The sequence below is a fragment of the Girardinichthys multiradiatus genome, chromosome 13, assembly GCF_021462225.1.
Source record: "Girardinichthys multiradiatus isolate DD_20200921_A chromosome 13, DD_fGirMul_XY1, whole genome shotgun sequence".
NCBI lineage: Eukaryota > Metazoa > Chordata > Actinopteri > Cyprinodontiformes > Goodeidae > Girardinichthys > Girardinichthys multiradiatus.
In genome coordinates this window covers 37,785,732-37,801,347 of record NC_061806.1, presented here as the reverse complement: position 1 = coordinate 37,801,347, position 15,616 = coordinate 37,785,732, and the positions used below count along the sequence as shown (strand labels likewise).

General features: G+C 38.4%; 1 protein-coding gene across 1 annotated transcript; it reads left to right on the top strand.

Annotated features, from left to right (window-relative positions):
* The first annotated feature begins 2,268 nt into the window (after positions 1 to 2,268).
* Positions 2,269 to 13,640, top strand: rnf115b (ring finger protein 115b). Its single transcript, XM_047382931.1, has 9 exons — positions 2,269 to 2,580; positions 5,171 to 5,229; positions 7,484 to 7,544; positions 7,631 to 7,842; positions 11,583 to 11,651; positions 11,759 to 11,837; positions 11,940 to 12,033; positions 12,822 to 12,937; positions 13,086 to 13,640. Exons 1-9 carry the CDS (start codon positions 2,503 to 2,505, stop codon positions 13,206 to 13,208), a joined length of 891 nt encoding a protein of 296 aa, XP_047238887.1. The 5' UTR covers positions 2,269 to 2,502; the 3' UTR covers positions 13,209 to 13,640.
* The last annotated feature ends 1,976 nt before the right edge of the window (positions 13,641 to 15,616 follow it).

The window sequence follows — 15,616 nt, the reverse complement described above, 5'->3', positions numbered from 1 at the left end:
ACTGAAGACACTGTTGTTGTACAACAGTCTCATGAACAGGATGCTCAGGGTTCTCCATAATGTTCTTCAGGTGAACAGCGAGGTATTTATACTCCTCCACCACCTCCACTTCTTCTCCCATGATAGAAATAGTTTTTGACTCTGTTTCTCTTAAAATCTACAATCATCTCCTTTGTTTTAGTCACGTTCAAAATGAGATGATTGTTTCCACACCATGCCACAAAGCGGTCCACCACCTTCCTGTACTCAGCTTCTTGTCCATCTCTGATCCACCCCACGACTGCAGAATCATCCGAGTATTTCTACAGATGACAGGAGTCTGTCTTGTACTGGAAGTCTGAGGTGTACAGAGTGAAAAGGAATGGTGAGAGTACAGTCCCCTGTGGTGCTCCTGTGCTGCTGACTACCTGGTTAGACTCACAACCCTTCAGTCTCACAAACTGTGAACTTGAACACTTTTGTATTTATTGCTTCTTCCATAGACTTTGTTTTGTTTCCTTTTAACTTATTTTATTTTACTGAGAAATGCACAGGCAGTTGTAATTTATGTTTGTTGTAGTTCAAACTGAGAGATTTGAGTGTTTTAAGATGTGATAGAACATTAAGACCCAGTCGTTCACCCTTTCCTCTAAAGCCTTGTAAGAATTATGTCCTTTTTAATTCAATTCACTTCGATTCAAAAATACTTTATTAATCCCAAAGGGAAATTAAATGTTGTTTTACTGTCTTTTTGTGGTTTAAGAAATTAAAATCAAAAAGATTTGTCATGATATTTAATATTTTATATTACTTTTTCATTAAGTAAGTTATTAAATTCCTAGGTATTTTTAATTTATGTAGGTCTGAAATTTTAATCATGAAGGATTTAAAAGGTCACAAAAAGGTCTTCAATTTACAAAAACTTGTAGAAACCCTGGAGTGAGTGCCCCCTTGTGTTGGGACTGCCCACTGAATTATCCCACCACAGACATGCAGTGTGGTTGGATAATGGTTGGTAAGAAAGTTAAGATTCCAGGGCAGCCTTAAATCAGATGGCTAGTTTATTGTTTTCTGATCAATTTGGACTGCATCTGATCATTGTCTTAAATTTAAAACCTGAAATACTTAGACTTGTCAAATTTGAGCTGGATTATTCTACACTGAACAGAGATTCTTTATAATACTTTTTTAGATTTTTTAAAAATCTTTATATGTGATTACACAAGAAGAGCGTTCACTCAATTTTAGCATCAGGAGGACCAAGACAAGGGTGGATAACAGAATATTATATAGAAGGGTCAAACCAGGATTTAATTTTTCCAATCTGATTACAGATTCTTTAATACAGATTTTATTTCTATAAACAATTTGTTAAAAAAGATAGATTCTTACATGTCATTCATATTTAGTGCTTTGAAAAAGTATTTACCCCCTCACAGATTTTTTATGTTTTTGCCACACTAAATATTAAATAAATTTCCATATTACGGAAACCCAAGTAAATGCAAAAAGCAACTTTCAAATGATAATTTCATTTATTAAAGAAGCTGCTATCTAAATAAACCTAAAAAAACACTTAAGTGGAACCTGTCAGGCAACACGAAGCAGAATTTAAGCTCTCAAAAAGCAACATAATCTAAATAATTTGCAGAACAGATGAGTAGTAAAGTTGTTGGCATCAATCTGGACAGGCTCACATGTAATTTCCAACACTTTGGTAGTCCAGCAGCCCACATAGTGAACTATTAACTTTGAACTGTGAACAACTAAAATGCTGCAGACCTCACTTGTCTCAATTAGGGTCTGTGGTTTGGGGCTACTTTGCATTGTCTGAACCTGGCCAGGTTACTGCAATTGATCAGAAAATCCTGAAGGAGAATGTCCAACCATACGGACGGACCTGCTAGTGTTGGTAGCAGCACTAGCAGGTCCATCTCTGAATCACTGAAAAAAAGAAAATGAAAGTCTGGACTTTTTTGTAGAATAATATTAAACAGGTCATTCGTGCTTAAAAATCCCCAGAAGAAATGTGTAAGGGGCAAATACTTTTTCACAGTATTGCATAGATATACTTAGCCTTAAATAATAATTTTGACTCTCTGTGGACTAAGGAAATGACACTATAATCAAATTTATCAACTCAATTATTGTCTTTGAAATACAGTGAAGTTGTTCGATTGACAACAGTCCACCTTGACAAAAAACTGCTCAGGTAATTCATTATAAATCACTGAAAGCCTTAAATTAAAATGAAATTCTATGTGGGGCCCAGAATGCTCACCCGGGGGCGGCATTCAAACAACAAACGCTCCTGGAAACACTGAAAACCGTGGAAAGGAACTTGTAACCCTGGTTACCAATGTCCTACCCAAAACATGATGTTTACCACCCAAAGATCGTCTTTTCAACTAGCAGATAATGTTGGAAACTTACTTGGTCCTTTAAATTTCTCAGTTCCTCGCTTGTCCAAACTTCTTGGACTGAGACTGAGAGCGACGTCAGAGACAGCCCCTCACTGTAAACATGGCGGAGGCTGCGGACGCGCCGCAACACCGGTTTTACTGTCACTGCTGTAAGAGAGGGACGGAGCCCAAATTCCCGGTGGGTCTCATTTTTCGGCGTGTTATTATTGTCATTCCATCTCCTGAAACGCTGTTTCTCTTTGAAAAATGAACTCTTGTTTAATTTGTTACAATTCAACTCAGAATGATAAGAAAGTGAAATCTGAGAAAAGAACAACCTTTTATTGGTACTTAATGCATACTTCGGTCGAATGCGCGAAGTATGCATTAAACTCTTAAATTAGATGGTCCGAGTAAAATCTGGTAAATCACTTTGCCATATTTAGAAGCGCTGCTGCTCTGTGTCCAGTTGTCTGCTGTCAGCTGCGTTTCAGACACATAAGGAGTGCGGTGGACACACACCCACCGCCGACAATTCAAAACCACACAACACCGGAACTATTTGGACAGTCTGATTTGTCTTCGTTTTTAGCTGAAAGGCGCTCTGTTACAATGTTTCTGGGAGAAGAAGCGAATGGAGAAAATGTGAGCGTTATGGAAAGCTGTTGTATCACTTAATAGTGAGGCTAGTGGGTTTTTTTTATTATGTGGACTCATGGCTTTACCCCTTGGGCACCACACAGTCACCAGCTGTGTTTATTTTTTTTTTTTCCATGAAAGCAGTCCTTGGTGAGCACCGCTTTCTTTATTAATTAGCAACACTGGTTCACAATTTTACAGATTATACAACAAACTAATGTCACCTTATCTTGAATAATCTCTTTATTTTTTGCCCAGGTGTGTAGCCTCCCTCTCTGGTACAGGTTTCTGTACCTGAAGCTGTAGCAGTTCATGCAATTCACGAGTAGCTGCATGCCTCTTAGCCAAGCAATGCTGAATTTCCCTGTCATGACATTTTCTGCACTTTGAGGTTACATTTATTAACAAGTCCCAGTTTGTAGATGTAATTTCTTCAAATTTCCCAGTTCACTAGCGTACTTGTTGCTTCTATTGTCTGCGTCTTCGACCCACCCACGGGTGACATTACTGTTCATTCAGAAGAACTAAGTAATCTACGGTGCCTGAGCTGAACCAGAGTTCATGCTCAGGAACCTCTTGTCGTCAGTGGAAACACACATCACCGGTTCTAAATCACATTCGGGAACCGAAACAGGCTCAGAACTGCATTAATGGAAACCAGTGGCAGTTTTTGGTATGGGCAATAATTCCCTCTGATGTTGCCCTAGGCAACTGACTATTATTGGGATATTTCTCCTTAGTGTAAAATTAATTTTTACCAATCCAGAATGCTTTTTATTTAATCCACAATCAACATTTAGGCTATCTCAAACATAATTAGTAAGACAATAACACTTTCAGTAAATATTTTATTTGACCAATATGTTTTAACCTCATCTATGAATATCTTTTGACCTCTGGTCATGTTTTTGCCAGTTTCTGTGGGAATAAATGCTATCATGGGAAAAGAAAGTACATTCCTTTAAAGTCTACGGGTTTCACTTATTTTGTGTGTATCTAGTGGTTTTTAGAGTGTAGTTGTGTTTTCACAAGCTTTTCCATTTTGTCTTCATCCCTCCAAAGACTTTACATCTCTTTAATGGTCATTTCAGGTCACCCGGTCATTATCTTTATTTAGGCCAGAAAATATGTGAAAGGTAAAATTGTTTTTTAGCCCATATGTCTAGTCTAAATTTTGCCCAAATAATGACATTGTAAGTCAAGCTTGTTTAGTTCTATCAACTTTAGCAAGCTGTCAACCATAATTAGACATCAATAAGCACCTTCACTTTCTCAGCATTTTCTTTTTTGTTAACCATATTTCATGTTTTTTGATAGAAGTCAATGACAGCTGTTCCAAGGATTTTTAGCCATGTTTTGCTTGAGGGGATCTTTGTTTAATGAATATTTGCCAAACCCCTAAAAAACTAAAATTGATGTGGGGTGTGTAACATAAAAAACGTGAAGAACTAGGAGTCTTATCAAATTCAAAAATACATTTTTTATCTGTCCTTTGAAGTCCTATGAAGCAATTTGAGTTGCCATGTGTATAAATGGAGCTATATAAGTACACTTGCCTGTTTAACTGGCAAAAATGGAAACTGAGATATCCAGTAATAATTTTATAAGTAAAAATACATTTCAGACCCCAGAAATGATTAAAATTTCATTCACAGTATAATTATGTAAATCTACAAAAATAAAATTTCTAGATTTCTTTTTACTTATAGCCAGAGGACTGCTATTACTGATGTTAGAAAAAGTAATTAGAAAAAAAGTGTAATTTGATTTTATGTTCCATTGGCCTGCCACCCTTGGACAAATGTTTAGTGTATAAAGTTATCTATGGTTTTAAAAGGTCATAAATATCCAATTTACTTGACATTTATCAGCAGTTTGATTATGTATTGTCTTATACCAGTTTATAAAATACTTATAATCAGAGAGCAACTTGTCATAAATGAGAATAATAAGCATCTGATCTGTTTGCAACATCAGAAATAATCTAGAGGGAAAGTAAGATCAAACCCCTGCAGGCAAATTCAGTAGTTCTCCTGTCAGAAACCAGTGCAGGAATAACTCCCAGTGGTTACAGCAGATGATCAAAGCCCAGGGGCGTAGTTATGAAATGAGACGGGAAGATTTCTGAAGATAAACTTTTCTTCCTTCAGGATTTGGTTTGTCCCACATGTGAGTCTGACTTCATCGAGGAGGTATCAGAAGACTCCAGGTAAAAGCGCCGTCTTTTATTCAGTAAAATAATTCATTTGTCTAAGTTTCGACAATGCAGTTTAGCGTTGGTCTTATGTAAATATGCATTACTGAAAAACGTTACAAAATATTTATTAAATCATATTAAAAATCATCATCTGTCTTATGCTTATGAAAACTTGCAGGCTTCCAAACCACATCTGCTTCCAGCTCCAGTCAGAAGTTTACATCCACTTGTCACATAAGTCATTTTGGGCTTTTATTCATGTATTTAAACCAGGCTTTTTCCAGGCTGAAATGCTTGAATAAACAAATAACATCAAATGCATATCCAAAACAAGAAGAAGTTCTAATATAATATGCATCCATTACCTATCATATTTGGTAAAACATCCTTAAGCATGTTGTAGAGAAACCACTCACCTTTTGAGGTCATTAACAACTTTCTGGTATAATTCTGGCTGAATTTTGAACCACTTTTCTTATCAGAAATAGGTTAGGACTGACCAATATATTGTGAATTTGTCATCATCGCAGTATTAGAGTGTGCATTATTAATACCGCTGAGGGCAGTTTGTAATGCAATACCTACAGGTTAATGTATTCCAATTGTCATGAATGCACATCTCCACGGCAGAAAGATTTTCAGCCTGTTAGATGGTGTCCAACTGTGGCAGATGTCCACCCCTGACACAGATGATGGTGCTCAAGATGCTAAAGGTCACAGAGAGGGTTGGAAGCATACATAAGACAGGAGTGAGAATGTCAGGGTTTATTGTTAGTCTACTGTATCCTCTTCAAACCAGTCTTCATGTGTGTTTGGGATGTTTATGTTAAAAACCCAGTTGTGTTTTAGTTTCAATCATCTGACCCAAACAGTCCCCTTCAAAAGATTGCAGGACCAAACAGGGTCCAGGCCAGCTATGAACTGGAAGCTGCTGGAATGCCAGAGTAGCTGTCAATAGTAAAGCCAGTTTAGCAGCAACTATGGCCTGAGAAGAATCCGACCAAGAAATAATCCACTGCTCCAAAATTTACAGATGAAGCAGAGATTGAGCCATTTGGCTAAAAAGACCAGACAAATCTAAAGATTTTCAAACATTAGCACACTGTACTAAGCGTCAAGCAAGGTGGTGGAAGCATCACAATGTGGGTCTCTTTTGTGTTCCAGGACAGGACAATGGTCCCAAACACAAATCTAAACTGATTTCGAACTAATTAAAGCTGGCTAACATTAGGCTTCTGAAATGGCCCCCAGCTTAACTGTATTGAACATTTATGGACTATGTTCCAAAGCAATTTGTGCGAGGAAACCAAGCAATTTAAATGAACAATTTCTGCCAAGATGAGTGTTCAAACATCCAGCCAGAAATATGCTGGAAGCTTGTTGAGACTACAAAAACAGTGTTGTTACTCTGCAGCTTGCTAAGGGACATTTATCCAAACATTAGTGGGGATGTATGTATACATTGAGCCTGTACATATAATATTGACAGGATTGGAGAAAATCTGCAGCAAATTCAAAGTTGTGCAGCCTGTTCATGTTTTTTTTTAACCTTTAAAGTTGTTTGTTGAATAATTATTCCCGAAAATGAAATAGTTCAAACAAAGCATGGAATATCCCAAATTAATATGACACTCATGCCAGTGATGAGTGGATGTAAAGTACAGTTTCATGGTTTATTTTACATTTCCATCCAGTCTGGCTTGCATCACATGAATGTTTTAGAATAAAGCAGAATTAATTAAATTGCATTAAGTGTAGATCCATGGGCCAAATGAGAAAAATAACCGATACAGCTAGAATCCCCAAAATTTATAAATGATTTTTAGAATTACTTTTTTTTTGTTTATTTTCTTTAAGAAGATTTTTTGAGACAGTGACCTTAACTAGCTCCTATTTTGCTCATTAAGTTTCCTTAAACTGCATTTTTGTACAGTAAAGGACATTCAAAACCAAACAAAGTTATTTTTTGCCTCCAGAAGACACATCCAAGCTGTATCTTCCTTTATTTTAGTACTGCATTTACATTATGTTTTTGTTTATGCAAAGTTTGATTTATCCCGAAACAAAGAAGAAACCTTGAAGGCTCCAATTTCTATCCTTTTAGCTCAACACTCAATACAGCTTGTGGCCTTTAGTAGGAGGAAAATTAGGTGCTAAATTTGGTCAGAATCCCAAAATTCCTTCCACAACAGAAAGTTATTCCTCACACAAACTTTATGTTCTAAGAAAGACGATATGTTTTTCCTTATTCTTGTTCTTTGTAAAGCATCCTGCAGGACAGCACGGCATCAGTAACAAATGAAGAGTCAAACTTGCTGTTCCCAGACGTACGTGAAACTAATTGCTTTTTAACAATGACCTCTTTTGTGTCTCAGCCTTTGTGTGACAATTTTCTCTGGTCTCTCTTTGCAAGATATGGCAGCTGCTGTTCATGGAGCGCTCCGCCCTGCTGTCGAACCCGCCCTCCTTCGAGTCTCGCCCAGGGGACTACCAGCAGGTATCTGCAGATCAGAGCCCCCCGTCTCCAGTGTCCCCGGTCGTTACAGAGTTGCACGAACAGGAGACGCTTCTTAATCCTGAGCGGGACGAGTCTTCCAGGCCTGAACAACATCCTGCTGTGTATGGGTGTGTTTGTAGACAAATTAGTGACACAGGGTTGCAGAGATATATTTTATGTATCTGTCTGTTGTGATCAAAGAGCAAAAAAATGATATAAAGAAGCTTTTAGGATTATACTGTTCTGTGCAAAAGTCTTGCATCATCCCTTGTTCCTTTAGATTGCATTTTGCTTCCTGGGTCAACATTTCTTCTGGCTTTCAGAGGTTTTCTAAAGTTTATTTTTTTGGACTTTAGCTGCTTTTTTTTCTCTTGTTATTGGACCAACAAAAGGACATTATTAAGTAGTTTATTTGTTAAGCCACTTATTCTGACCTACAAATAATTCAGTGATGAACAGGTTTCTGAGCCCAAGGAATAAACCAGTGTTACACATACAGTACAGACCAAAAGTTTGGACACACCTTCTCATTCAAAGAGTTTTCTTTATTTTCATGACTATGAATATTGTAGCTTCACACTGAATGCATCAAAACTATGAATTAACACATGTGGAATTATATACTGAACAAAAAAGTGTGAAACAACTGAAAATATGTCTTATATTCTAGGTTCTTCAAAGTAGCCACCTTTTGCTTTGATTACTGCTCCGACCACTCTTGGCATTCTGTTGATGAGCTTCAAGAGGTAGTCACCTGAAATGGTTTTCCGACAGTCTTGAAGGAGTTCCCAGAGATGCTTAGCACTTGTTGGACCTTTTGCCTTCACTCTGCGGTCCAACTCACCTCAAACCATCTCGATTGGGTTCAGGTCTGGTGACTGTGGAGGCCAGGTCATCTGGCGCAGCACCCCATCACTCTCCTTCTTGGTCAAATGGCCCTTACACAGCCTGGAGGTGTGTTTGGGGTCATTGTCCTGTTGAAAAATAAATGATGGTCCAACTAAAGACAAACCGGATGGAATAGCATGCAGCTGCAAGATGCTGTGGTAGCCATGCTGGTTCAGTATGCCTTCAATTTTGAATAAATCCCCAACAGTGTCACCAGCAAAGCACCCCCACACCATCACACCTCCTCCTCCATGCTTCACGGTGGGAACCAGGCATGTAGAGTCCATCCGTTCACCTCTTCTGTGCCGCACAAAGACACGGTGGTTGGAACCAAAGATCTCAAACTTGGACTCATCAGACCAAAGCACAGATTTCCACTGGTCTAATGTCCATTCCTTGTGTTCTTTAGCCCAAACAAGTCTCTTCTGTTTGTTGCCTGTCCTCAGCAGTGGTTTCCTAGCAGCTATTTTACCATGAAGGCCTGATTCACACAGTCTCCTCTTAACAGTTGTTCTAGAGATGTGTCTGCTGCTAGAACTCTGTGGCATTGACCTGTTCTCTAATCTGAGCTGCTGTTAACCTGCGATTTCTGAGGCTGGTGACTTGGATGAACTTATCGTCCGCAGCAGAGGTGACTCTTGGTCTTCCTTTCCTGGGCCGGTCCTCATGTGAGCCAGTTTCTTTGTAGCGCTTGATGGTTTTTGCGACTGCACTTGGGGACACTTTCAAAGTTTTCCCAATTGTACGGACTGACTGACCTTCATTTCTTAAAGTAATGATGGCCACTCGTTTTTCTTTACTTAGCAGCTTTTTTCTTGCCATAATACAAATTCTAACAGTCTATTCACTAGGACTATCAGCTGTGTACTGTATCCACCTCCTGCACAACGCAGATGATGGTCCCAACCCCATTTATAAGGCTTGAAATCCCACTTATTAAACCTGACAGGGCACACCTGTGAAGTGAAAACCATTTCAGGTGACTACCTCTTGAAGCTCATCAACAGAATGCCAAGAGTGTGCGGAGCAGTAATCAAAGCAAAAGGTGGCTACTTTGAAGAACCTAGAATATAAGACATATTTTCAGTTGTTTCACACTTTTTTGTTCAGTATATAATTCCACATGTGTTAATTCATAGTTTTGATGCATTCAGTGTGAAGCTACAATATTCATAGTCATGAAAATTAAGACAACTCTTTGAATGAGAAGGTGTGTCCAAACTTTTGGTCTGTACTGTATATATCACACAAAACCTAGCAAAAAACCCCAAACATTGTAAAGGACATCTTTTGGTTCTTACCAACATGTTGGCAGCAACATGTCATAGAGGCACTATTTGTTCCCATTTCGTATCTCCAACTCCAGCCCACAAGAGCCATTGTCTTGCAACTTTTCCATGCATCCCTGCTTTAAATGTATGTCAGTACCGTGAAAATTTGGTATTTTTACTCAGGGTTAACGTTTCATGAGAATCTCATACTGGCCCATGCCGAGTTGATTTTTGCGGCAACAAGCAGATTCCCGAAGCAGGTATTAGTTGGAAATGTATCACACAGTTTATGATCAGCTGAAAGATCATGCATCTGTCATGTTTTTGCTACATTTTTTCTTGTTTTTTTAAGAACATAACTTTCTTATACTGGCTGCACGGTGGGGCAGTTGGTAGCACTGTTGCGTTGCGGCAAGAAGATCCTAGGTTTGACTCCTGGCCAGGGGTCTTTTTGCATGGAGTTTGCATGTTCTCCCCGTGCATGCGTGGGTTCTCACCGGGTACTTCGGCTTCCTCCCACAGTCCAAAGACATGCCTGTTAGGTTAATTGGTCTCTCTAAATTTCCCTTAGGTGTATGAATGAGTGTGTGCATGGTTGTTTGTGTGTTGCCCTGCAATGGACTAGCGACCTGTCCAGGGTGTACCCCACCTCTCGCCCATAGACTGCTGGAGATGGGCACCAGCTTCCCCGCGACCCACTATGGAAGAAGCGGTCTGGAAGATGACTGACTGACTGACTGACTTTCTTATACTGTTCTTTTGGGTATAATGGTGCACATATTTGTATTGAACTGCCACAAAATTGATGTTAAAGTTTGGTCTTGCACACTCATCTGAAGAATTATCGCATGTACACAAGTATTTATTTCTTTGTCTTAAATGCCTCATTGGAAGTTGTGTAGATTAAATACTATCCAATGCACTCTGCACCAAAACAATGCAAGAATTGTGGATGATGATGACACACAGAAGCATGAGGACTCATCTGCGTGTTTTAATTCAGCAGTGTTATATAGTTCTGGGCTCTCTGTGATCTCATACAGCTGGTGGAGGGGGCGGGGGCAGTACTGTCTTTTATTTTACTTTAAGTTAATTAACTGAACCGAAACAAAACAGTATCATTTGTCATTACTTTCTACTTTCATAACAAGTGAGATTGTTTATTTGTTTTATGGCCTGCAGGTGGCACTGTTTAATTCAAACTGAATAAACATTTTCAAATATTTCTAATTTTGATTAACCATTAGACAAATCCAGCATAGAATGCTATCTTAGAGCCTCCCCACATACAAAGGCTTTTTTTTGGTTTTTGTTTCTGCTTTTGTGAGGGTTGTATTCTGTGTAGAATAAGTGAAATGATACATTTGTTTCCTGCTCCTGCTGTACTGAAGCCATATTGAACTGTTTCATATGGACGTTGAAAGGATTGATCAGAAAATAGGTGAAAACTAGATTCAGAAAACCTCTAGAATTAGTATTGTTGAACTACTAAACTTTTACAAGAAGCTCTGCCATCTTGGTAGAAACATGAAAAAAAAATGTAATGGTTTAAAACCTTTGCACAGTACTATATATCTATACTTGAGTTCCTTATAAATATATATAAAAATGTTTATCATGTTGGATTGAAGGTATTTGTCATTAAGTAAAATCAGCTGAGTTTTCTAAATCAGACACGTTTTTGGCTTGGTTTTGCTTTTACTTATCAGGATCATGCACCAGATCTTGGCTAACCTGTTTACCAGCAATGAAAACGCATCTTCTACTCCAACCTCACTGTGAGCATGCTTTTCTTTTTCGTTATTATTTTCAATGCACATCAGTTGCTTTTGATTTCATTCTGACGTCGTGTGGAAACCTTCCTCTCTTTTGCTTTGCCTCTCAGATCGAGCATGCTGCGATTGTACTCAAACCCGGGAGACTATGCGTGGGGTCATGGAGGCCTTGACGCGGTCGTCACAGAGGTCAGTAACAGCAGCGTTACTGATCACTGAAATACAGCGATACACAAATCTAAACACCAAAGCTGTTCACATATCATTTATTATCTACTTCTCATTACACAGTTATTAGAGCGGTTGGAGAACACAGGTCCACCCCCGGCTAAAAAGGAGATGGTCTCATCACTGCCAAGAGTCTGCATCTCTCAAGAACAGATAGGTGGGAATTTTTGCATCGTATGCTCTACGTTTACTCTTATGGCTTTTTAAAAAAGCTTCATTTTATATTTCATTTCCTTTCTTCTTTTCAGTTATTTTAACACTTTTTTAGTTTGTTTCCTTGCCCTGACTCTATCCTGCCTTCATCTTAAGAGAAAGACATGTTTTGACTGCAGGAGCCTTTCCAAGAGCCAGGGTGGATTTCTGGCCTGTTATTTACACCCCTGTGTTTCCACTGTATTTACCAGGGTAAAGACTAGTTACCATGGTAGAATTTACCCCAGAAAAGGGCCCAGTTAGGGAGGTGGTACTTTTGGTATTACCTGGAACATTTTGGGGTCGCGCTTTGTGGAGGGAGGATGCTCAAGATTTCTAATTGATTATTCTCAGCAATATGTTTCTTTTAAGTTTTTTTTTAAAGTTTTTTATTTTACTTTTATTTATGTTTCTGTCGTCCCATCTTATATTTTTCTGCAGTTCATTTGTTTGTAACTTTAACTGGTAAGGTTTTAAATCACAGACTTTTTCTTTCAGGAGTAAAACCTCCAAGGCGGTATTTTAAGGTTTTAAGCTGTTCATGTTAGAATGTTTTAAAGAAATTATGTGGTAAGGCACCAGTAAAAACAGCTACAGGCCTTCAGAAATCTGTTTCGTCAACAGATTTTTTTGTTGAACATCAGTGTTGGGCAGCAGCAGATGGGGAGATGGAGGATTCAGGGTAATGGGTTCTGTGGCATAAAGGTTCAGGGTAACAAACATGTCTGTACTTATATGTTTTTCTTTTTTCAGACTGCCGGCTAGAATGTCCTGTTTGTAAGGAGGAATATTCACTAGGGGAATCTGTCAGGAAGCTTCCTTGCCTCCATTGCTTCCACAGTGACTGTATAGTACCTTGGTTGGAGCTGGTAAGGATGAAAACTGGATATGGTCTAAATGCCTGCCTAAACAATCAAGAGGATTTCTTGAAACAGTAATCCAGATGCAGAAAATTACCTCTTATGCTTCATTACACATTCATGTGTAGTGATCAAAACGTTTTTTCTCCACTCCTAGCATGATACCTGTCCAGTGTGCCGAAAAAGTCTTGATGGCATCGACAACAGCCTCCTTCCCACATCGCAACCCTTAAACGAGTGCTCTGACAGGCAAGAGCATCAAGAGAGGGAGGCAATTTGAGCAAAGAGCCAACAACTCATCATGTTGGATCAGCTGCTTTTAAATAAAACATATTACATGCACCACAGTGCTAACTGTAGCTTCAGCTCTCACGTCATTCATGCATCCCAATGAAGGACCTTCATGTTTTCTGCTCTAGAATAAATGCTATTTTATGCATCTCCCACAGAGGGATCCAGCTGTTTTCTTGACAACATCCTGAGCGTGTGTGCTCTTCTCACTGCACTGCTTGCAGAGGCCGTTTTCTGAATGACTGACTTTGATGTGACGAACTAATAACCACTGCGCTGCTAGTGGCTGTCAAAATGATGGGCTCTTACAGAGTTATGGGAAAAACACTTTTACAAGATTGTCTTGGTAAGACAGTTTCAGCATTTTGTTGACCTTTAACCAACCTAAAGCTGCTATTAAAGCTTAACCCTGTGACCTCCACCCTTTGTACATACTTCTGTTTTATAATGTGATAAATACAGGCAGGTGTTCCAGTCTGTTCAGTGGCCAGTTAGGTTAGCATAGAGGTTTCATTGACTGAACACATAACTCAGTCTTTTGTATTATGGTTTAAATTGGGTATAAAAACAATGGCAATAATTATCATGATTTCATATTACTATGTGGAATCAGTTTAACACTTTCTGACATGTACGTAATGAATGAAATAATATGAGGTACTCCTATATTCCAGATTGCAGTAAACAGGTGCATCTCAAAAAATGAGAATATCATCAAAACATAAACATTTTTCAGTAATTCAATTTAAAATGTGAAACTTGTATAAAGAATAATTACAATTGATATATTGCAAGCTTTTTTCCAGTAATAAATGCCTAAAATTGTTTATTATCTCTTACACAATCATGGGGAAGACTGTTGACTTGCCAGTTGTCCAGCAGACAGTCATTGAGACCCACCTTAAGGAGGGTAAACCGCCAAAGGATCCTTGCTAAAGAATTATGGAAAGTTAAGTGGAAGGAGAAACTGTGATACGAAAAGGTGCAAATGCAACAGTGATAACTACTGCCTTGAGAGGATTCAGCAGGTTTGGGCAGGTTCACAAGGTGTGGACTACAGCTGGAGTCAGATCTATCACACACATGCGTATCTAGATCATGGGCCACAACTGTCGCAGTCCTTGTGCTAAGCCACTCTTGAACCAGAGACAATATAAAAAGCCTTTTGGCTAACTTAAGGTAAAAGAAAAACAATTGGACTGGAGACTTGTCCAGGGTGTACCCCAATTCCTCAAATGGGCCATTTTAATTTCTCCTTAAACTGTTGTAAATATTAAAATAACATTTCAAATTTCTGCCCATTTCAGACCACAATAAGATAAATGGCTTGCATTTTAATAAAACATTTCGTGTTCATAAATTAAACTCAAATAACCACTTAGTTTTTGTTTTTCTTTACTAGTTTCTCATGAGAAAATGCAAGTTGCAAAAATGACATGGAGCCACCTTGAATCTGAACTCTGACTTGGCCTGGGAAGTCAGCGTCCAGTTCTGGTTTCAGAAATTTGGATTTCTGAGTACAAAAACAAAGCAGGTCTGTCCATTTAATAACAATATAACATAAGTTCTCATCAGAAACCACTGATAAACACAAATATGTGGTTATTTGAGTTTCATTTTAAAATACAAAATTTTCATTTGAAATGCAAGTCATTTTTCTTAATTTGGTTGGTTTTTACTTTTAGATTTCTAATAATAGTAACCCTAAATGATAAGCAAGGAAAATCACAAAATTGGCCTGTTATCCCGCGCTCTGACACTCTCCACGCCTCAAATTATTTGCTTCATCCCCTGACATAACAGCCCATATGTGGTAGTAAGTGTTTTGACACCTGGTTCACAATGTGTTAAAAATGCTGCACAACCTTTTTAAACACTAATACCCAATCTATATTTGATTCATGGCAAAAGAAACAAAAAAGGAAATCACGTGGGACAACACCTTTGAGGTTGGAACTAGGAGCAACCTCTGGCGTCACAGTGTCCATTAATATCCGAATCAGGTGTCTGTGTAGGTGTATGGCAAAAACGAGCCAATTTTGTTTCCCTTTGCACTTGATGTAAGATTCAACGTTTTTATTATTTTAAACTTAAACCCCAAAATTAAAATTCCACTCTCGCGGGAAGTAGTTTTATATTTTTCGGACAGGTTTGACTTCCTCGGAGGCACTATCACAGTTATTTTTCTGCCTTGCAACTCAAAAACTCCAGCTTCCGAGAACGAATAGAATAAACCATGAATTATAACTGTTTTATAATACAGAACCATTTATTGTTTCTTTTCCCCACAATTGGCTTCCGTTTATCCAGCGTGTTATTGTTTTACAGTGTACAATCCGTTTATTTAAACGCCTTTGTGCTGCGTTCACGTCCTACGTCGGTGCTGTTTATATACAG